At 40.7% G+C, this 22947-nt stretch overlaps 2 protein-coding genes across 2 annotated transcripts; one reads left to right on the top strand and one right to left on the bottom strand.

Annotated features, from left to right (window-relative positions):
- Window positions 1-1358: 1358 nt before the first annotated feature.
- LOC133883676 (CMP-sialic acid transporter 1-like) lies at window positions 1359-5603 on the bottom strand. Its single transcript, XM_062323048.1, has 8 exons — window positions 5426-5603; window positions 4809-4892; window positions 4452-4666; window positions 3666-3744; window positions 3120-3289; window positions 2728-2914; window positions 1956-2033; window positions 1359-1854 (listed from the first exon to the last, which is right to left on the bottom strand). Exons 1-8 carry the CDS (start codon window positions 5486-5488, stop codon window positions 1750-1752), a joined length of 981 nt encoding a protein of 326 aa, XP_062179032.1. The 5' UTR covers window positions 5489-5603; the 3' UTR covers window positions 1359-1749.
- Window positions 5604-15277: 9674 nt separating this feature from the next.
- On the top strand, window positions 15278-21164 carry LOC133883675 (uncharacterized). The gene is made up of 5 exons (XM_062323047.1): window positions 15278-15789; window positions 17219-19160; window positions 19297-19357; window positions 19442-19665; window positions 20869-21164. The coding sequence occupies exons 1-5, from the start codon at window positions 15669-15671 to the stop codon at window positions 20921-20923; spliced, it is 2403 nt and encodes an 800-aa protein (XP_062179031.1). The 5' UTR covers window positions 15278-15668; the 3' UTR covers window positions 20924-21164.
- The last annotated feature ends 1783 nt before the right edge of the window (window positions 21165-22947 follow it).

Here is a 22947-nt window from a genome sequence, read left to right as displayed (position 1 = left end):
CCATTGTTCACACGGTCCGATGGGCAAGCCTCCAGAGCCCTAGAAAGTATAGACTAGAGCCAGGTCATCTGGAGGCAAAAGTTTTCTTGAGGGAAAGGGAAGAACCCAATAATTCAGTGCTGCCAATCAAAGAGATACAGCGTGCCTGGGAAAAATGAAGAGCTCAAGAGCACAGGATTAGCAACACCTTTCAAGTCTAGAGCTTATTGCACCATATCAAAAGTGAACTGAATCTGAATTAATAGTGTATATTTAGAGCTAAATTGATACGATATAGTGCCTCTGATTTTGGTCCAAGGAACTACAAGTTGCATTATTTCTATACACGCGGCCTGGTAATTAGGCTAATAGTGCTCATGTTTCCAAAGGCGGCCATTGAGTAGGCCTGCAGGCAGAGAATTTAGTACACATGACCCAGGACCCAAGCGCTGCTATACCCATGGAATAAGATATGCAGAGAATTTAGTACAAATGACCCAGGACCCAAGTAAGCAATGCTATACCAATGGAACAAGATATACTTAGTTATACAGGCTAATACGAAATAACGTTTGCGGCAGGCACACTATTCAAGGGGCTCTGGGATGGATTGACTACAACTAGCAAAAACAGGGGGCAGCCAACCAACCTAGCAACAATTTTCAAGCACACATGTACCAACTTATATTGTTTTTCGATAAACATCAAAAACCAGTTGGCCCGAGATATTCCAACAAGTGCCATGTCAGCTCCTTGCTTCCAAATTGAATCTCAACCACCGCATGGGATCCACTCTCGACGATACATTACCATCAATTTCTAAGTATATCGTTGCAGCAGCAATCTGTTTTACAGAGGTTTTTTTTTTGGCACATCATGGCATGCTAATATTAGCATGCATGTGGTGCAGATCAAGGGCTCATAGTGGTGAGCTATAGATCCTATCATGAGTACAACATATCTGATTCATAAATAACTACAGAAGTGAACCAATTTAAAAAGGGAAAACTGGTGGCTTCGGAAAATGCCATTGAAATTATTAATATTGCGACTTTTGCAAATTAAATCAATCAGAAAGCGATGTGCCTTCTGTTAAGATTAAAGATACATGTGCCTAGTTGTTGACAAAAATCAGAGTAATGATGGATGCTAGATACATGTTCCGGTACAACATAGCATCTGACAGTATAACAGACGCACATCAACAACAGATGTCGACCACATTATTTGATTTGAAGTAAATACTACTATCAAACTGTAAATCAATCTCAATGGGCACTTAGTCCAGTTTGAATCTTTCTTGAAGAGAGAACGACATGATAAAATATACAAAAGTATGACTGCTGAAACGGGGAAAAATAACACACTTTTTGCGAAGATGCTAGAACTCATTTCATTATCCAGTTTTGTATATATTCTGTCATGTGAATATCAAAATTTTGAATACAAGGTGAATGAACCGTTTTGCACTAGTTGAAGAATATTTGTATGGATTTCCTTTTCCTAAGATACTATTATACAAATCAGCATCTGTCCTTTACCTGAATAAAATTAGGAAAGCTCATATGAGTTAACCTTATGGTATTACATGCTCTCCTCACAGTTGATTCACCTTCTCTGCAGCATGAAACTAAACATAGCTGTTGAGATTGCAGACTCAAATTTCTAATGGATGACTCAAATAGAGCTGAGCTACAGATAATCAACTTGCTTCTTCAAGCAACAGTGTCCTACACTCCAATCAATAGGTTAGCTAACAGTGACATTGACCTATTTTGATGTAACTGGCAATGTTTGTGGCAATTCAACAAGCATGTGCACAGGCATAAAATACATCTGCAAGGAAATTATGCAGATGATAATGCCTAAGAAAAGCTGCATAAAGGATTAACACATGTGTTAGTACAAATAAATAACTTGTCAGCTACAAGAAATCAATACAACAGCATACTACAAATACAGCATAGCTAAAGCACCTGAATTGTAGCTTTCACACTGAAAAGATATATAGATAAAACCATCGTCAAAAGCATGGCCATTGAAGTTGAGTACACCTGATAAAACAGAGTTTCAGTAACCATGATATTAACAAGGTCAAATGAGTTCAGGAACAAGCTAGGACAGCATAAACTTACCAAATCAACTCACAAATAAATGCAGCAAAGACAACTTCAGTAAAGAAAAAATAATGTCTTCTGCACTATGAATTGCTAAATAAATCGTGCTTTCGGACACAGGACATATTGATCGCTCAATTTCCATGTTTTCTTACGCATAGGTGCACAGCACATCTAAAGCATGCTATAAAACAGCTGGACTAACCAGGTAAACCAGTTTTCCTTTCAACATATACGAAGACAACAAATTAACACAAAGAAAAAATATACAGTTTGACTGTACAGGCATTAGGAACAGGCATAAAATCAAACTTTTTAGCTGCACTTCTAAGGCCAAGGGTCAGTTTGTGGTTCCTATGCTGCACTTATTTTTAAGCTGCTGCGGGAAAGCAATGATGAATAATCACATAGTTTGTTCCGGAAACAAAATTAAGGATAAGATAAATCTTGTTACCCAACTGTTGTTTCTGTCATAATTAATCTGTATTTTGAAACAGAATAATATTGTCCCTTGCAATTTAGATTAGGAAAAAAGAAGCGGATTGCCAACACCAAAATCTCTATAAGTGGTTTCGACAAATGAGACTATCATAATACACCTCAATGGCAAATGTAGCATGAACGATCTCACCTTGACTATATTGTCTGAATACTTCATCAACCATGATACTAGTAGACCAGTAGACCCTAAATTGAAGACAACCATCCATGTTGTGATAGAATAACCATTAAAGAGGCGTTGCCACCATGGACCCAACTCAAATCCAGCTTTAAAGTCACCATAAACTAGCCATCCCATGTTGAACATAACTCCAAACCTGACAGCATTTAAGATGAATATGAAATAATGTTTGCCATCCTGTTCAAGCACACTGGGGACAGTCAACAACATGCACACTTGATATGATGGTTCAATAGCCTTGAGAATGTTTTGGTGCACATTGAAGTCAGGAAACATGCATAATGGGGTTTTGAGCCAGGGCAACGGCTGATAACAAACCATTGTTAGATATAGATACATACGTGTATAATTGTATATTTTGCCAGTACAAACTATCATTGTTCTTCTTCATCAAATACTCTGTGTAGACACCAGCTAGAGCTGAAAGACAAGCGGAAAGTATGCCAAGCATGTAACCCTGAAATGGTGCTGAGAAAAGAGAATCACACGGTGCATCTCCACATCCTTTCACCTGTAAGAAATGGAAAGTTTAAAATTGGTCCGAATTTAGTGACTTAACATAAGTACAATTAAGATATATATTACAATTTAATTTATATACTGTTTAGTTAAAAAATCTCAAAAGAACCGAAAGATAAAAATCAATTTGTGCTGTTTGGTATGCTTATGGTTTATCCAGCAATCATGTGATAGCTTGTGAGTTTGGTATGGTTCTGAGATTAGACTTCTGTATATATCAGAGAACTTATAGGTTAATTTATACATAAATTTACTAACATCACAGTGAAACACAACTTAAGAAGTAAGATCATACTCAAAATCGTTTTGTGTAAAACAAACCCATGCAACGAAAACAAAAACAGAGATATTTCATAATATTAACCAACCTGACTAGTAGTTGTACCAACAGCCAGTAAAACAATTGCCATCCATTGGAGATTTGACAGCTTCCTTTTTAGTACAAGCCTAGTAAAATTTGCAGAGTATAAAGCACCAAAAAGCACAAAACACACTTTGATTAGCATATTGACTAAACTTATTGGGCAACAAACTAAAGTAGAAAAGATGTAATGAATTCATAATCCCATTACATTTAGGTTTCGAGACACAACTATAAATTACTGATATATCAACCAGAACAACTCCAGAAATTCCACGACAGTGTGCACACACTATGTGAAAAAATCTCACTTTGAGATGTGTAAGCAAATATAAAAGTTATAAGCATTTTAATGACTGATTGCATAGTGTAGCAAAAAACGCACAATTTTATAATTTATGACCTGATAAAAACAGAAAATTAAGATAGTTGTCCAGGGTGAATACAATAAATAATCACAATTATTGCACCTTGAGGAGTGGTCAAGCATTATCTACAACTACAAGATGTATTCGGATGATAATTGGTAGTGTGGGTGAGTTAACTGCTCAGAGTTATAATAAAAAAACAGATCTCCCCATGACTTCAATCATTCTGTATCAGCTGACTCTTTTAAAAGTTACAAATGTACTTCAAATCTCAGTTCTGCTAACACGAAGCAAATTCTGGATTGGAACTGCTTCAATGACTGGAGTTGGACCATACAAGGAAATAAAATAAAGATTTTATGATGCCAATGGTATTAAGAAGAATAACAGAATGAACATTGCAGTGAAGAGACAAATTTGCACACCTAAACAATATTCCAGTTGTGACAATTTTCAGGTTTCCCATTATCTGATAGGTAGATGGATCAACATAGGTCAAGGTTGCAAACTGGACATTGTTGTGGATGAGGTATATGACTGAGGGAACAAGATATAGCCGCACAGTCCTCCATTCCTTTGTCATCCTTGGTGGAGGCGAGGACTGGCATTCCTTCCAAAGTAAGAAGCTTGAGACAGACAACTGCGTCAAGAACAGGGTAATGTTAACACAGAAAATTGATGAATCAATGTACCCTACATGTTTTCACCATTTAGGATAAACAGCTATGAAGGTGCGAAAAACCTTATGCACAATAGAATAAGATTCAAGATCAGTGCTGTACCTTGAATAGTTCTGCTAGAAAGGGAATCGTGGCATAGTCATACTTATATTTGCCATTGCTCTGGGAAAGAGTAGTCAATATACCCTGAACATAAGTAAGCCAATTAGACACAATAGAATTAAGAAATTAAGTCAAATAACAATTCATGTGTAACGTTCCAGTCTTATTTAACCATAACATTGTTCTGCCTCCTATCCAAGGGTTCTTGATTGCACAATTACCATGATCCTTCACTCAGAAATAAAGATTTTCCCAACAACAACTCACAGCCAGGTCTCTACTAATCCACAGTTCAACTTCTCAACTACAATCAAGATACAACTGAGAGTCTGGAGAGAATCTTGTTATCTATCTGAACATAAGGAGTTCAAGCTAACACTCTTCTGAACCGCATTATTTTTCTCCATCAAGACTATAGAAGCTACATTCGGGAACACCGCCGCAGATGGAAGCCGCCGCCAACGCCGTCGCGCATACGATCAAAATCCCAAAAGCACGTAGGAATCAAATTGCAAAACAAATACCTGCTTCTATATAGATCTGGAAGAAATCTTGATCAAATTGGCAGAAAAGAAAAGAAGGGAAAACGGGGGAACAGGGAGGGTTTAAGGGGTTGCCTGGGAGCTGGTGAGGACCGTGAGGAGCGCGGCCACCGAGTACCACTGCATCGTCACCTCCATCGCCGCCGTCCTGCTCTCTCCCTCTCTTTTTATCTCCGGAGATTGGAGGCGGCAGGGCACCACTGAGGCCTGACTGGACGGCTGGCTGAGCACGCCGGGCTTTTCCGAGCATGCTTTTTCCACGTCAACCCCATGGTTTCAGTTAATTGTGTTTTTTCTCAGCAAATGTTGCATTCAGAGAAGAAAAAAAAAGTCCAATTTTCTATCTCAACACATGTCTTACAAGTCTATATCTGGAAAAGCTAACATATGCAAAATGCTATGTCTAAAAAGACTGATATTTTAAAAAAATAAATGTAATTACATTTGTATTAGTTTGTTACTCAATACTATTTTTGTTAATCATTTTCAATTTTAAAAAAAATCTTAAAAATATCAATTTGTCACCTATTTGAAGGGCGACAGGTATATATCGTCTATCCACGTTGACAATATGTTAACTTGCTGAGATTTGTAATATTTTAAAACAGACCTATGTATTTATAATTTTTTATTTAAAAGAATTCCAGCGATAGGATTCCGAACTTGCTGTTTAAGGGACTGGGCCTAAATTTGCAGAGAAGATTGCACAAGCTGATGGGCCTGAAATTTTGGGCTATCAAGGTTTGGACCTGAGGATTTGAGGTTGAGTTGTAACATTTGGGCCGTACTGATCCGGATTGGATTTCCTCCCAGCCCAGGTAAACTAAAACCGTTTGCTTTTTTTCTTTTCTTTTTTGAACTCAAGGCAGGTGTGGTTTCATGTAATAAGAAGTTGCCTCATCTTAAGTGCAACGGGACCAAACCGTACAACCCTAATTAGAGAAAGCCAGGTTAAGAACCACAAATAAAATAGCCAAATTAACTAGCTAAAACTGTCACATCTCACTTTGAGTTTCTTCCGGTGTTAAGATTGTCTTGCTGTCTGGATGCAAGAATTATTAGCAGCAGTGCCTGGATCGACCAGAAACATGTAAAAAACTTAGCCTTTACTGCTCCTCCGCAGCATCCAATACTGGAACTGTTGCACTGCATAGGATTCTCATTCGCCAGTTGTTCATCATGGGTTGAAGCCTCTGTCAGAAGTCAGACCACACTGCCTTCTTTGTTTGTTTTTTTCCCAAAACAAAGAAAATGGGGAAAAAGAGAGGAGAAGGCACCCTGTCAACAAGATTGGCAGCTTAACCAAGTCGTATATGTATGAGCAATTTCCATGAGTTTTATTTTTGTTTTTCATGTAATGCTGGCTGAGAACGGACAAGTGCATCTCCTTGCTTGTAGTAGTATTTGCTTATGAGCCACAGCAAGACACACAACATGACAGAAAAGACGTCACCTTGTACACTGCTGCCGGCACCCCACAGCCTAGCTCAGGCAGTGCTACAAACCTACAATGCAACAGCTAGCTAGGCAAGCAGTGAGGCCAGTGCACACTGCACGCTGAGTGCAGCTCCAGCTCCTCGCAGCTTCAGAACCCAAAACAATCTAAACATTTGCTTTACATAAAATCTTTAGAAAGAGTAATTAAAAGTTGAAGTGTGAAATTGTTTCTAAAGGCACTCTGGGCATCTTTGAGAAAGAACAATGCTGCATTGATCTCCGTGCAGGAAAATGAATTGAATGAATGGTCATGTGGCAGGCAGGCACCGGCGCTTGGCTGGGGTAAGACATCATCCCCCTTTTCCTTTGCTGGCCTTTCATGTGAGGAAGTTTCACTGGGAATCCTCCTCTCAAAGTTCGTTACCTCTTCTTTCGCAACTTTCCTCCTTTCCTTCCTACTTGCCATTGTTCAAATTTGCTATGGCAGAAAAAGAGAGAACCCTGCCCAAATTCAAACAAAAGTGCACGGCACAAAGTAGACCTGCTGCTGAATTCGTTGCAACTGAGGTGTGTAGGGAGTTTCTTTGGAAGACGAAAGTATGCATTGGCTGGGTAATCTTCTGCCGAAAGATGATCCTCCTGTCGTTTGCTTTGTTCCATTCTTCCTCATTTTACCCTTCTTTTGTGTGTCAATTTATGCATCGCTGTAACATCAGTAGTTCAAATATGCGTGGACTAGCATGTAGTGCATGTAGTATTTGTTAGTAACAGATATATATGTGACTGTATGAAAAAAAAGTCATTAGTGATGGATAATAATAGGTATTAGTGACGGATCATATTCCCGTCACTTTTATCACGTTACTAATGATACGTTATCCATCACTAATGAGATTATTAGTAACGGGTTATAACCGTAATCCGTCACTAATATTCAGTCATTAGTGCTCAGTCGTAACTGTGATCCATCACTATTGACTGAACATTAGTAACGAGTTATAATCTTGACCCGTCATTAATAACTGATAAATATTTTTCGTATTTTTCTAACATCAAATGTCAAAAAAATATTTTTTTTCACTCGAGTCATCTCAACGCAGGCCTATCACATATGTCTCAAAAGCCATTTTTTCCACATTGTTTTCAAGTTTGCGTTATATGGAAATTGAACCCGCGACCTCCTCCTCGCGCTTGTAGCCACCTTACCACATCTGCTATCACGTAGTTGTAATAGAAACTAGATATTTTATCCTTTTAATCTTATTTACCAAAGGTCATTAGTAACATGTCATAACCATGACCTGTTACTAATGACTAATTTTGCCAAATTTCGTCGAGGTTTATAATTTGATAAGTGATCTGGAGTGCATTCGATAAAAAGGGCATAACTTTTGTATACAGACTCTGATGTCAACATTTTTTAACTCTATGAACATCTACATAAAAAGTTACATTCATTTCTCCCCTACTTTCTCAGGTTCAAAGAATTTTTAAGGCCAAAATCGGTTTGAATGATTGAGTTCTCGCCCACAAAAGTTTCTACATCGTTTTCGAAACGCTCGTTTGTGTCCATAGCCACCATACCTTACATCAAACTTGACTAGAAATGTACAGTAGTTTCTATTCTAATGATGCTGAGGTGACAAAAAATAAGAAAAAAAAATAAAATTAAAATAAAAATATTTGCGAATACCGTCGTTAATGACTAAAGTTGGTAATTAGTGACGGATTACAATTTGATATATTACTAATGGTTAGTTTAGTACGCCCCATCACTGATGAATGGATCATTAGCGATATGTCAAGTTATGATCCTCATTAATGACTGGCCTAGCATGACCCATCACTGACGACTAGTTATTAGTGATGGGTCACCATTTCACATGTCACTATTATCATCAGTAACAGATTATATTACGATCTGTCAATAATGATCACTCATTAGTGACGGATCTATATCTGACCTTGATCAGAAGACACATTAGTGATGCATTTTTATTGTACCGGTCACTAATATCCTATTAGTGACGCTTGTTAAATAGTCTTTACTAATATGATATCTCTTTTTCTCATTTCTTACATAGTGCAATGATACATGAAAGCTAGTCAATAGCAGACTTGTACCAAGATGATGTATATACCCAGTCACCCAGGGATAAGGTCCTGCATGGACCATTCTAGGCTTAAATGAGCTCAGCACTTTCTTGCAGCTCCATTGGTTTGGAGATTGGTTGCAAAGATCTCTCTCCCAGGAAGATACTTAACCTTACTTGTCTTCTTTTTTTTAAAAAAAAAATCCCTAACCTTAGTTGTTTAGTGAGAGCTAATCATATGGGGCTGTTTGGTTTGATAACCACAAGAAACATTTTGCTTCACCTAAATTTTGACAGGTATGGCCAGTTTTAGTCTCCTAAATTTGACTCCAATTTAGGAGAATCCTTAAGCCTACTTGTCGAGTGGGAGTAAATTATATGGCCATGTTTGGTCCGATAACAAGAGAGGCATTATTTTGATATTCCTGAATTTTGTCAACTTTGACCAGTTTTAGCCACAATTTGGTTCGGCTTCAAAATTCAAAAGAGTCGGCTTTGTTACCATGTGCTTTATCCGGTCACAAACCAGATAGGCCCATCATCTTCGAAACCACAATAACAGTCACATGATATTTAAGATGCCTGTGATATATGATGACACTGTAAGGCACCACTAATATATGGGCTAATAACATCGGATTATGTCAAATGAAAACCTGCTGACCTAGCTAATCTCCAATTCAGATAACAAATACGATCAGCAATAGTTTTTTAAAGCACTGCATTAACATGCGGCACATCGTCTTCCTCGTGCCTGACGTGCTCCCTACCCGGCACCACTCCACCGCTGGCCCCACCCTCCGCGTTGTTCCTCCACCCCCTCCACCAGCGCCGCGGCTGCCCTACCTCACCTTCCACCACCGCGCCTCCTAATGCCCACCCGTCGAAACCTCCTCCCCACCCTTCGCTAACATGGACACCTTGACACTCCCGCCCCGACCTAGCCCATCACACATGGCCGGTGGTGCTCCGCTGTCTTGATACCCTGCCTACTGCATCGCTACCCACCACCGGGGAATCAAGATAAAGAGGAGAGTGCAGCCCCCAGAACCCTCCCCCTAACCCCAGCGGCCCCCTTGTCTTCATTTGGAGGGGGTCGCGCTATATAGTTTCCTTTTAAAAAAGATATAGTAGCAACATTAGCAATTGGAAAACACCAAGGTACCTAGTGGTATATAGATAGGCCTGGTAATTGGATAGATACTGAGAAGACGCCATCGAATCATAAAGACAAGGCCGTCACCTGAAAGCCGATTAATTCCTACAAATGTTCTTGCACCGCTGCACGCGAACATGTTGATAGATGATGCTTGCTTTGCGTTAAATAAAATGAAATGAAACATGAGACCGTGATAGCGATTAGTTCAGGTACAGGTGTGGTAGTAATGATTTTTTGGCATTCAAGCAGGTCATGTATAACGCAATCAAGCAATCACATATGTTAAAGAAGGCCGATGTACCGTGAAGGAAATGGATTCGGCTGTGATCGGATCCATTGCCACTTCGCATCACCGGAGAACTTTTCCAAGGTCACAGAGGTTTTGTGGGTCTGTCTGTTGCTTTTTGCGACTTCTTGTTCTACTTTAATGCAAAGATGTGCAAGTCTTTTGCATGTTCTCCAAAAAGTATTTACATGTCGCCTAGTGCGAGGAGCGGCTCGTGGAAGGCTGATTGGTTGGGTCGAGGATTTTTCAAAAGCTGTTTCTGACTAATGATCCTAAGAAGCTGCTTTTAGTTGATGGCTTTTGAGAAGCTGATAGGCCATTTGGTTATCTTTTTGGCTTATGGCTTTTGAGCTGAATGAAAAATACAATGTCTGTAATTCTCTAGGCTATGTGGAGTGAATTATTTACTTATGTAAACTGTTTTAGTAAATGTTATTAATATTTACTGATTATATTAGTGATTGATTTAGTTTATTAAAAATGTAATTAATTAAGCAACAATATATCTTAATTTTTGGAAATATGTGTGTCCCAAAATACAATGTGATTATTCTATAAAAGGATGATAAGGAACATTAGGCCAAAATCCAAAATTAGACAACATACCTGAGCGTATTTGCCGAAATAGACAACATGTAGTTGTATTTATTAATTTAGCATTTGTATTCGACACATCGTGTACCGAAAATCCATTTTTGGTACACCGTGTACCAAAAATGGATTTTTGGTACACCATGTGCCGAATACGGCACTGTTGCCCGTATTCAGCACACGGTGTGCCGAAAATGGACTGTATTCGGCACACCGTGTGCTGAATACAGTCTTTTTTTTTCATACGGTGTGCCGAATACGGGCAACAATATTTTCGGTACACCGTGTGCCGAATACAAATGCTAAATTACACCGTGTGCCGAATACAAATGCTAAATTAATAAATATGACTATATGTTGTCTATTTTAGCAAATACGCTCAGATATGTTGTCTAATTTTGGATTTTTGCTGGAACATTACATGTTACCTATTCTCTCATTGACATCAAAGTATTAGCAATATTATCATGAAAAGTATTCATATCACTCTCTTCATGTCCTAGTGAACTAAGTTGAGACGACAATGCTTCATGATCATTGGGCATATAGTCTTCATCTTCATCACATCTCTCAAAAAACTATTTCAAATAAAGTTGTGAAGAGATATGCATGCTATAATAATCTTTGATTGCTTGCTCATTGGATAACTCAGCAATTTAATAATATTCCCCACTTCATCTTTAAAACACCAAATAATTTCTCTATGACATATGCATAAATCAACTAAACAACATTTTTTGTCTGTGTTTTACACAGAAACAGTAAGATTTCTAACTCTTAACTCAACTGCTATTACATCTATGTTGTACAGTATTACTAATGATCTAACACATGGTTTTTCCATTGATTCACATCTTTTGTATAACCTTTTTACCCATCCCTCTCTACCCATCCAAGAAATAGACACACTCCACAGGGAGACATGACATGATAATATGCAAGAAATATCAGCTAGACACAGTGAATCACATTACATCCCTCTCTATCCATCCAAGAAACAGCCTAACTTGCCCTTCTCCTTCCTTCGGCCTAGACCCAACTTGCATGAATTTGAGCCGCATACATGCACACAATGCAGCTCTACTTCCACTAGGATCACCAACACTTGCACGAACACCAACTGCTGCTATTCGGAATCACATTACTGCACATGCCCACTAGTACAGATGCAAAAACAGTGAGGAATCACATTGCACCTCAAGAAGAAGATGAGACGGGCTATGACGGGATCAACGGGCAGCCCTGGCGGCTGGATCGATGAGCGGTGTCAATGGGTGGCCCTACCAACGGGAGGTGTCAATTGGGGGCCCTGGAAGCGAATCGACAGGTAGCCCTAGAGGCGGATCGACGGGCGTCAGGGCTGACATGACGACAGTGGGAGGCGTTGAAGGGAGACAGGGGACAGCGATAGGGCGGCACCATGGACGACTGCGGGCGACGAGGCGGCAGTCGGATGGGTGGGGCGATGGGGCGACAGAGCGGCGACGTGGATGGTCGGGGGTGACGGCTTGTTGGCGTGGACTGGCGGGGGCGGCGGCAGGGGTGACGGGGGCGGTGAGGTGACGTTGTGGATGGTTGGGGGCAATGGCGTTGATGGCTAGGCGTGACAGCTCGGTAGCATGGATTGACGGGGACGCTGGCCTGGACGAGCGGGGGCGGCGAGGCAGTGGGGTGATGGCATGGACAGACGTGGAAGACGAGGAAGCGACTTGACGGGCAGGGTTGACGGGGCAGCGACCCGGCATCCATTGTCAAAGAGGAGGAGACGAGAGAATGGGCCGAGCAAGAAGGGTTGCGAGGGTGAGCAAGCACATAAAGAACATTTTATATCTGATGGCATTTGCAGATATTTTCATTCAAACTTGAGGCCTATTCTTGAAACGTGCCCCATCGAAGCTGAGGAAGCCAACTTGGGCTTGCTTCTCGGGCTTAGGTCTTTTTTGTGCTTTTGGAGCCTCTAGATTTTCAGAAGCTGAGATGAAAAGCTCGACGTTTAGTTGGGCTTCCGGCTTCTAGGGGTGAAAAGCCGAAAATAAGCACAACCAAATAGATCTTAGTAATGCTTTCGATTACGACTGAAATTAGGTGGTATGGGCTTTGTACCGGGCTGATAACCGATTACATGGGATCTGATTACACCAAAGCCCAACCAAACATGTTTTTAATAGTATTTGTTCCCGTGTAATCAGATCACAAAGCATTTTTTTCCCGAACCAAACACTTCCTTAGTTTGCAACATGGCCTGAGCACACTGCTCAGATGAGATCTCCGCCACACAAGCGTGTCACATTAGCAGTTTAGCACTTGTTCGCTTCGACTTCTTGTTCGCTCAGTGGAATATTTGATGAGAAAGACCTCACACGACACATAGCTCTTGTACTAGGGTTGCTATATATGCCACTCGTAATCCCATTCCCCGTCTTCTATATGACTCCCAACTCTCGCTACACCGTCTTCCTCTCACAGTGTCGCGGTAGAAATGCTTGCACGGCACTGTAGCCCGTGATTCTGACGGTCTGCGGGCGGTTCACGTGGCCGATAGAATCGATCGATTGCCCGTGGCATGGAGCAATGCTGCAGCAGCAGGGGCCGGCACAGTTGGTTGGATTCGGGCAGCATGGCTGCAACAGCAACGTTGGAGACTGTAAAAGAGCCAAAAGGGGCTAACTGAAAGCAGTAGCGGTAGGAGTGCAGGACCAGCCGGAGTAACAGTGGCCTCTGCAGCAGGAGGCCAGCCCAAGAGAGTGGCCCCGTCGTCTTCGCCTCCACGCGAGGAGCAATGGAGCCTTGGTGGTTGCTGCAGCAAGGGAGAAGGGTGCAGCATTCCAAAAGCTCAAGTATACCACGTGGAGTTTGGTGGCTCGGTTTTTGGCCAAATTTGTACCTTAAAAAATGAGGGGGAGGTGCTTTGCCAAATTTTTTGGGGTAAAAATTCAAAATTAGATAATATATATATGAATGTATTTGCTAAAATAGAAAATTTAGTCGTATTTATTAATTTAGCATTCGTATTCGGTACACGGTGTATCGAAAAAGCTATTTTCGACACACGATATGTAGAATATAGCACTGTTACCCTATTCGACATACCGTGTGCAGAAAATAGATTGTATTCGGCACACAATGTGCTGAATACGGTATTGTTACCCATTGTACCGAAAAAGCTATTTTCGGCACATGGTGTACCGAATACGGCACATCAGTCTATATTCGGCATATGGTATGCCGAATACTGGCAATGGTGCCGTATTCGGCACACCGTGTGTCGAAAATGGATTTTTCGGTCCACGGTGTACTAAAAATTCATTTTCGATACACCGTGCGTCGAATACGGATGCTAAATTAATAAATACAACTACATATTATCTATTTCGGTAAATAAGTTCATATATGTTGTCTAATTTTGAATTTTTACCAATTTTTTCGTTTATACCAAACACCGGCCAAATTTTGTTAAAAGAAGCCAAATTTCTGCTGCCATGTTTGGGCACCATTGAGCAATTAATCGAACTGGTCGTACGTGAGCAACTCAGTTTTATGCGGGACTTCTTCTTTCGAATGAAGGATAAATGGAGAAATTCAACGACTCCACATGGTATTAACAACGCGCTGCCTGCCTGTCAGACAGACTTGTTCTCCCGCTGCCTCTACGTGGAGTGCAGTTCTGAGTTTCTTCTGCTGGCCTGACTTGTTCTCCTTGGTTTGTCCTTGCCGTCACGATTCATAGGAGAGCCAGGTAAACTGTGTTTAATATTCCTAGTGATCTTGAAAGGAAATGCTCAACTCTAGCTCAAGTACGTACGATTCAAATGATTTGTGGTGCCGCCACACTTTCTTTGCAAACAATTGCTGCTACATTTCGGGTTGAACAATGATGACAAAATATATGATAATGGTTGAACATTTTGCACTATAAAGTGATTTTTTTTCTTCATAATCTGAAGTTTATAATGGTAGTACGTGTAATCTCAATGTTGATATATTGATAACCATTTGTTTGAAAAGTTTAACAACATATATTCCAGGCCAACCAACACTCTTTTAAGAGTAACTAAGTGGACATGCATAGATCAAAGTATAATAAGACACGAGGAGTTTCCATGGACGTTCAACACTAGCTTACTACTAGTAGTAGCATCTAATGCACGAACCATTCATCCCTACACGTAGTGCAGACCACAGAGAGGACGACGATATCAAGGGAAAAAAACAGGTCAGAAACACAAGAGAAACACAGGCGGAGTTGATTAGTTGTAGCACCGGTCCGCAGTAACGTGTGGGTGAGCTACTTGTTCTTTCCATAAAAAATGTTCCATTGTTGCGTAAATTTGTTGGCCACCCTCACCCGCGTGCCTCATCGTCGCAGAGCGAAAGACGAAAGCCGCAGCGGCCAAAGCTGAGCATCGGAGTCAGAGACCAAGATGGCCCCGTGACGAACGAAATTAAATTCGCACCCACCTGACCTCCCTCCCTCTCTTTCTCTACGCTTTTCCCCTTCCACGGCCCTCAACGACAACCAGCCCGCCCTTTCTTCTCTCTCCTCCCGCTCCCTCCCTCCAGGCTCCAGCCAACGCCGCAATGGCCTCGTGAGCCTAGGATTTGTCTCCTCTGGCTTCCTTCGTTCACAGCTCCTAGCTGCTCTTCCGCGGTGCGAGCTGTTTGGTTCCTGGGTTGATGCGGCGGCGGTTCGTGTGACGGGAACACCGAGTAGGAGCAGGAGGAGGAGGTTGTCCGGTGAGGTGGGAGTCGGGAATGGAAGGGGAGGCGGCGGCGAGGATAAGGGTGGTGCGGTGCCCCAAGTGCGACAAGTTCTTGCCGGAGCTGCCCATATACTCCGTCTACGTCTGCGGCGGCTGCGGCGCAACTCTCCAAAGTGCGTGTCCGCTATGCTTCGATTTATTTGTCTACTGTTTTGCAGTGTAGTTTCCACTGCTCATATATTTAGTATGATTTGTTCATCAATTGTATCCTTGTTGGTAAAAGTTGGAACTTTATCCTCCAATCTGGCTAAAGATTTGGTTTAGTCCGGTTTGTGGTTGCCATAGTTTTGGCGTGCTATAGTTTTTCAACATTTAACTCCATCTATCATAGACTATCTTTTTTTTTTTTGTCAAACTTTGCCCACACCTTAGACACTATTTTGCTAAAGATGCGATAATCGACTGTAGTGAACCAAACAGGCCTATTTCTATTGGTCAGCTGGGACTTCGTCTTTGGGTGACACTGACACTTGCAAAGGGGAAGATTTAATTTTCGCAAACTAATCATCATGCTTTGCAGCAAATTTGGGGAGGGTTTGCATTTTTTTTCTAGGATTTTTAGACAGTTTTAGACTTCAGGAATTGGTTTGACTTATGCTCGCTAATTTCTAATGAAAAAATATTTGTTTTGGGGCTACTTCATCCTCATTTTTTAAGAAAAAATTGGTTTGACTTACATGGTACTGCGCGGTAATGTTTACCCCATTTTTTATGAACAAATGCCAACTTCTGAATATTTTAAGAAATGTTTGCTCCATTTCTTATGAACAAATGTAATCTTTTGTTTTTGTTCAGGAAATATTTACTCCCATTTTTAGAAGCAAATGTAATCTTTTATTTTTTTAAGAAATGCATACTCTGTTTTTTATGAACAAATGTAAACTTCTGGTTTTTTAGAAAATGTTTACTCCCTTTGTAGGATAATATTTTTCTCAATTTTTCGGAACAAATGTATCTCCTGAATTTTAATCCAAGTTATGTTCTGTAGTTTTTTAGTCCTCCTTTGAGAAGCATATTATCGTCCTTTGGATTTGAATTGGAAGAATCATGTCTCCTTTTTTTCACGAAAAATAAATTGAAGCTGAAACTCTAGTCTGTGCCTTGTTCTTGATGGGACATGGCTGTCGCCTGTGCATGAAGGCTATCTTATTTGGTTATCTGCAGCTATCCTTATGATTTCTTGAATAGATCGCATCGGGCTTAAAAAACATAATGTTGGTATATTTTCTACTTGATTCAGTGATTTTTATACCCAATATATGTCCTGTCATTAGTGATTAGTTTAGGATCCTAGCTGTATTTTAGTCTCCGGTTGTACTTTTCAAGGTTGCTTTTGAGGTCAATGGCGAGCCAAACCAATGCTATTGGCGCCAGGCTAGCAGAACTGGTTTTCCTTTTCATATCATTTTGAGCTCCTTGTTAAATATCGTAGTATGACCTGGTAGCCTTTAGCCTTCCTTTTCTTAACTGCTAGTTAAACTCTGTCATAAGGTGGTAATCTGAATCTGAAAATAATATCTTCCCCTGCTGAAAAATTTGCAGCAAAGAAGAAGAATTCAGCCCAATTTTCACATGACTCGGACAATAGAAATGTGAAATACCTCGAAGTACTGGAGTGTGTTCCAGAGGCATCTAAAACAATGCCTGAAGCTAGTATTGCTGATAGATCAGAAACTAAAAAAATGGCAGATGTACATAGTAAATCAGTTTACAGCCGTCATGATAATATTCGGACTGGGCCAAGTGCCTCAAATCTGAACTCTACTGTTCGAGATGATGGCAGGGAGGCAAAGTACCGGCACGTTCGTGACTGGGAGAATGAAGAAATGGGGCAATCATTGAGAGCGAGAGACATATCCCCAAGGTCTCCAATAGATGGCATTCCGCCCAATGCTTATGGTGGAGAAGGCCTTGTTGACTACCATTCGAAGCCGAGGTACAGATATTCCAATAGGGAACGCTCCGATGAAAGAACCTTGGATGGTCCAAGCAGAGTCAGGGGCCTTGAGAAAGACCGTGCTGAAATCTTGAGGATGCTTGATGAGTTGAGAGACCAGGTGCAGCAATCCTGCGATGTAACTGATGGGCCAAACGTAAGTGCTCCAACAAATAGAGCAACAGATGCCGCAAGTTCGTATGGTACTTGTGACCGGTTGAGTCAATTGAGGCACGATGCACCTCAATTGCATCGAAACGGTTCACATCAATCTCCATCCTTGAACGTGAAAAGTCCTAGCATTCCTGTTTATGCTGCAATGCCCACACAACAAGATCATCATGGATATGCAGAGCCCATTGCTCATGCAAGAGCCTCTAGCTATCCTGCTGGCCTCTATCCATGGAGAACTTCTGATAATTATTTCTTTGGACAGCATGATCCTGATCCTCATCTCTCTTGCCGCCACGATGGCTTCTATAACCAGCCTGCTTGTTCTTGCTTGCATTGTTGCCACCGAGAATTCTTGCCTGTACAGGGAAATCACCTGGGCTTCAATGATCAAAGGGCACCGTATCTTATGAACAGTTATGGGGCCTATCCTGTGGACAGTCCCCTGTATGGTCAGCAAAGATATAGTACAAGAGGCACTGATACTACCTTGCAGCAGAACCGCACGAGGGCCAATGTAAGCAAGAAGCCCGCACAGACTTGTGAGCCGGTTGCAGGTGGTGCCCCTTTCACCATATGCTACAATTGCTATGAAGTGCTGCAGCTACCAAAGAAACAATCCTTGTTGGGGAAGGAATATAAGTTGCAGTGTGGATCATGCTCACATGCGCTTGTTGTCAAGCTTGATGGAAGCAGACTCGATGTATCAGAACTTGCGCTAAGTACACATTTATCTGCTGGACAGCAAAATTGCATCAGCAACAGCATGGAAACCAATGAGCATACTGCAGATGAGAGGTCCGTTCCAGCTTATTGTTTTTCTGTTGGAAGCCATGAGTCTCAAGAAAATGATCTGCACTCCAATTTAAGTGAGCCAGAGAACAACCATACTCCTGTAGGAACTAATTCTGAGGACACTTCACAGTCCAGGAATCTTCCTTCCGAAGCCAACGTTGCTTCCCATGTACCAAGTTTACCACATCGTGATCATTGTGGATTCTCTCCGTCTGGACATTCTGGTGTAGGAAGTAGAAGTACCCACTCTGAACCTGAAAGGGTTATACTGTTAACTGAAAGTTGCAAGCAGAATTCAGTTAAAGATGTATGTGTAGCAACTGAGATGCAGTCACCAGACAATGAGTCTAACGATCCTGAATACACACAAGATGCATTAAATGTGCCACAGGAAGCTGCCCACATTAGGGTGACAAAGGCGGGTGATTCGTTTCTCACCAGTCTGATAAAAAGGAGCTTCAAAATTAACAATGGCATGCGTAATGGAAGAGCAAGGGTTTTCATAAATGGCTTTCCTATTTCTGATCGTGCGGTCAGGAAGGCAGAGAAGCTAGCTGGAACAGTCTGTCCTGGTGATTATTGGTAATTTTCTCATGTTGCTATGATGCTATCTATATTTGTTTTTTTGTCTTAATGAATTTTACGTTTCACCTGTGCTTCACTAACCTAGAAATGGTATACTTCCGACAAAAAATAATTCTGACGCTGTGTTACTTAGGTATGACTACCGTGCTGGCTTCTGGGGTGTTATGGGACAGCCCTGCTTTGGCATGATACCTGTAAGAGCAGCCATCATGAAATTTGTGCATTTCCTTATCCTGCATTTCGATAACCAAAGCTCTAAGTGGATCTTTTGCTTGCAGCCGTATATTCCAGAGTTTAATTACCCCATGCCCAAGAACTGTGCCGGTGGAAACACTGGCATATCTATTAACGGGAGAGAACTTCACCAGAAGGATTTGGATTTACTTGTGGCTCGAGGACTCTCTGATTCCCCTGGAAGATCGTATATAGTAGAAAATTCTGGGAAAGTTTCAGATGAAACAACTGGTGAAGAGCTTTACGGCCTTGGCAAGCTTGCACCAACGTAAGTATTTCTTTTCTTATCATTAAAACTCTGTGAAGAAAATTACTGCATATTTGTTACATATGGAAGCAAAACATGATCGATACTGCAATAGTACAATTTTGCTGCGAGACATCTTATCTTCCTGCAGTGATATAGCTTGAATCTAGGATCATTTTTTTTTAAGAATAATCCAGGGTCATATGAAATCTATTATTAAGGAATCTTGCTCTATGGATACAATAGTCTATACTTGTTGGGAGTACTAACATATTGTGCTTTCCATGAACTGCTTTTTAGGTCTCTGCCATCAGATACTCTGATATATAGAACTTCTTGAGTTGCTGAATATGCTCAGAATGGCATATCATATAATATTATTAAAATCTTGTAATCCTGCCAGTTAAATGTCAATTATAAGCCCGATTTTTTTTTTCTTTCGAATAGCTTTCAGAAGTTACATATGGTGGAGAAAGAAAAAGCATGCGTTATGTGTCATAACATAATAAGATCTAAGGACCAGGTATCACTTCGATAGGGGCCACCCCTACTTTATTTTCCTAAAAAAAGGGTCAGGTATCAGCATAGTCAAATAACAAAATCTGTCTTGGTAGATGGGTTATAGGTCCCATTCTAAAATAGTTGCCCTAATTCATTTTTCTTAATATTGATTACATTGCATTTTTCCAGCTTAACATGTAGTGCTTGACAGTAAACTAGTATTATTTACAAATGATCGGAAGCACTGTCAATCTATAAAGTGCCAGATGAGATCATATATTGCACAGTTAGCAGAGAAGGATTTTCAACTTAAAAAAACAGAGCAGGTTCTACAATTTCCAGTAGGCAAAATTTTGGAAATCTTGTTAAGAAATTTTTCAGAGTTACATTAATTGGTGATCCATGTGTGTGGTGTCTTCAAGAGGGTTCGTATCACTGGTTACCTTTAGTTACTCTAAATCCTTTTGTCTTTCATGGATAGTTACTCGACATCCTGACTGTACAACATATTAGTTACTCAACGGACGGATGTTCTATTTGTTATACTAATTTGTTTATGCTGTCACAAGAACTTCTATATGTGGAGTGTGATTCTCATATTCAGAAACACTTGTGCTCATTCTTCGATTGCTGTATTCGTTTTTCTGCCATGGACCAAGCTATAATTTCGCTGAACAGGCCCTGCTAACCGAAGTGTATCTGCTTGTTCTTTCAATTGTGCAGTGTTGAGAAAATGAGGCGCGGATTTGGCATGCGAGTCCCAAGAGTCGCCCAGTGACAGGTCAACACTGCACAACTTTCAAAAGCTCGGTCGTAAATGGGTAGGGATGTTTTAAGTCTCCTGTAGTTTATTTCAGTTGTGAAGCTAGTTTCATCTTTCTTTCTTTTTTCTTGATTGTATCACCCCATTATACATGAGGCCTAATTCAGTCACACGGAGGTATTCTTGTAATTTTCTAATGCATTGGTTTTCCCTGGTAAAAGCCTGTCAATGGAAAATATTTCCTTTTTCTTTTGCATGTTGTTGATGAACCATGCACGAAAATTTAAAGCAAATACCTAGTCTATGAATCTATGAATCGTATGCAATGCATCAAATTAGCTAAAAGGGAAATAATCACTACTTTGTTTCATACTGAACTACCTAATCATGATTATTTTCAACAGCAACAGTATCCTTCGTTTTTTTTGGAAAAGAGGAGCTTATCTCTCAATATTACATAAAGATGATACAATGGTATCCTCGGTACCTGTGGAATTGATAATTCGTGTCCAGAAATCTGTCTCAAACGTTGATGACTTGTATCTCGGAAGGAAAAAAAAGATTTATAGCTTCTAGGAGCCGAGTACTCCAAGAGTGTTTGTAATTCAAGAACTTTGTATGAAAAATCGAAGAACACAATTCATTACCTGCGTGAATTGTGAATAGCTATTGGGTTTTAAAAGTGCTTAAAACTATGGCTGATGCTATATTACAACTGCCTGAAAATGAAAAAAAAATAGTGGATCAATCATAGCAGTTGGATCAAGATCGGATGGCTCGTGTTCATTCTTCAACCTCCCAGCTATGCACTGTTCTTCTTCCTCCTCCCTTCACTCTCTTCCCTATCACTTTTTGCTCCCTCGCCCAGCCCGCCTCTAGCGGCTCTCCTGATGTTGGATTCGCTGCCGTCGCCCCTCCTTCGCTAACCACTCCTTTTTGCGTTCCCTTACCGCCAGCACCACATGCTTGCTACCAACGGTGCCATGCCGCACTACCAAACTGTAGCCCACCGCTGGTCCACTCGCTGCCCGTGGCATCCCTTTTAAGCTAGGCAAGACTCCAGCACCCCAAAAACCCAAAACACCTAACCCTAACCCTCGTTGGCGGCGTTCAGTTGCTCGTTGACTGAAAGCTCTTGAGTTTCAAGCGCCTGAACAATATGAAGCGTGTAAAACTATTAGTCACCCACTAAGCTGAGGTCGCTACCACATTCTTTTATTGTGCTTGCCATTGCCCTTGTTAGTCGCCTCCTAAAGAAAGATCAAAAGCTTTTTTGAATTTTATTACGCTGTTTACCATTTCAAGAGACTTCGTATCTCTATTTATACATTTAAAATGTTCTGACACAACCAGCATCAAAATATTAAATGCCCCAACTTCCACCTACCTATCACTCAACTACCACCAACCACGTTTAAAGTGTTCTGACACAACCAGCCAACTCTCTGACGACAAGAGTGACTACAATGATGATATCCACTTTGACTACGAGCATCTAGAGCATTGGTTTACTGCTTGCATTGTCGCAACAATATTGCATACACTTGCTCGCATGTGCAAGAGGCGAACAGGCTCGATGAAGACCTTGCAAAGGAGATTAGGGAGATGCACTATTGGCAAGAACGCGACTATTGCTTCTTGCTATGCAACATCAGATGCATTTCGACAGTGCTATATAGAAATAACGTGGGAGGATGTGCCTAGATCAAGTAACAACAATATCACTTTTTCTATAGGTTACAATGTGGACATTGTATTGTTTGAGTGTGTGTGGGTGGGGGTGTAGGATCTAGAATACCGACTAGAGGGGGTGAATAGGCGGTTTTAAAACTAATTGCTAAGCGATCAAGAAAACTTGCGAAAACAAACTAAAGATCACTAGAGTAATATAAAAACAACTAAAAGCTATGTCAAGGTTTGCAATCCTAAAGTGACATGCAATAATTTATATTCTAGAAAGATAAATTGCATAAAGTAAATTTGCTCAAAGTAAATTACTCAAGGATGACATAAGAAATTTTTCCTGTAGTATCGGTCAT

This window comes from Phragmites australis, chromosome 10 (genome assembly GCF_958298935.1).
Source record: "Phragmites australis chromosome 10, lpPhrAust1.1, whole genome shotgun sequence".
Classification (NCBI taxonomy): Eukaryota; Viridiplantae; Streptophyta; class Magnoliopsida; order Poales; family Poaceae; genus Phragmites; species Phragmites australis.
The sequence above is the reverse complement of the archived record's forward strand: the minus strand, read 5'-3'. Positions and strand labels throughout refer to the sequence as shown.

Coding starts and splice junctions, on each gene's coding strand:
- LOC133883676 (XM_062323048.1), bottom strand. CDS start 5,488: ATGGAGGTGACGATGCAGTGGTACTCGGTGGCCGCGCTCCTCACGGTC. Junction 4,667..4,808: donor TTCTAGCAGAACTATTCAAG/GTACAGCACTGA, acceptor TTCTTGACGCAG/TTGTCTGTCTCAAGCTTCTT. Junction 2,915..3,119: donor CAAAATATACAATTATACAC/GTATGTATCTAT, acceptor AAATGCTGTCAG/GTTTGGAGTTATGTTCAACA.
- LOC133883675 (XM_062323047.1), top strand. CDS start 15,669: ATGGAAGGGGAGGCGGCGGCGAGGATAAGGGTGGTGCGGTGCCCCAAG. Junction 19,358..19,441: donor CCTGCTTTGGCATGATACCT/GTAAGAGCAGCC, acceptor TTTTGCTTGCAG/CCGTATATTCCAGAGTTTAA. Junction 19,666..20,868: donor CTTGGCAAGCTTGCACCAAC/GTAAGTATTTCT, acceptor TCAATTGTGCAG/TGTTGAGAAAATGAGGCGCG.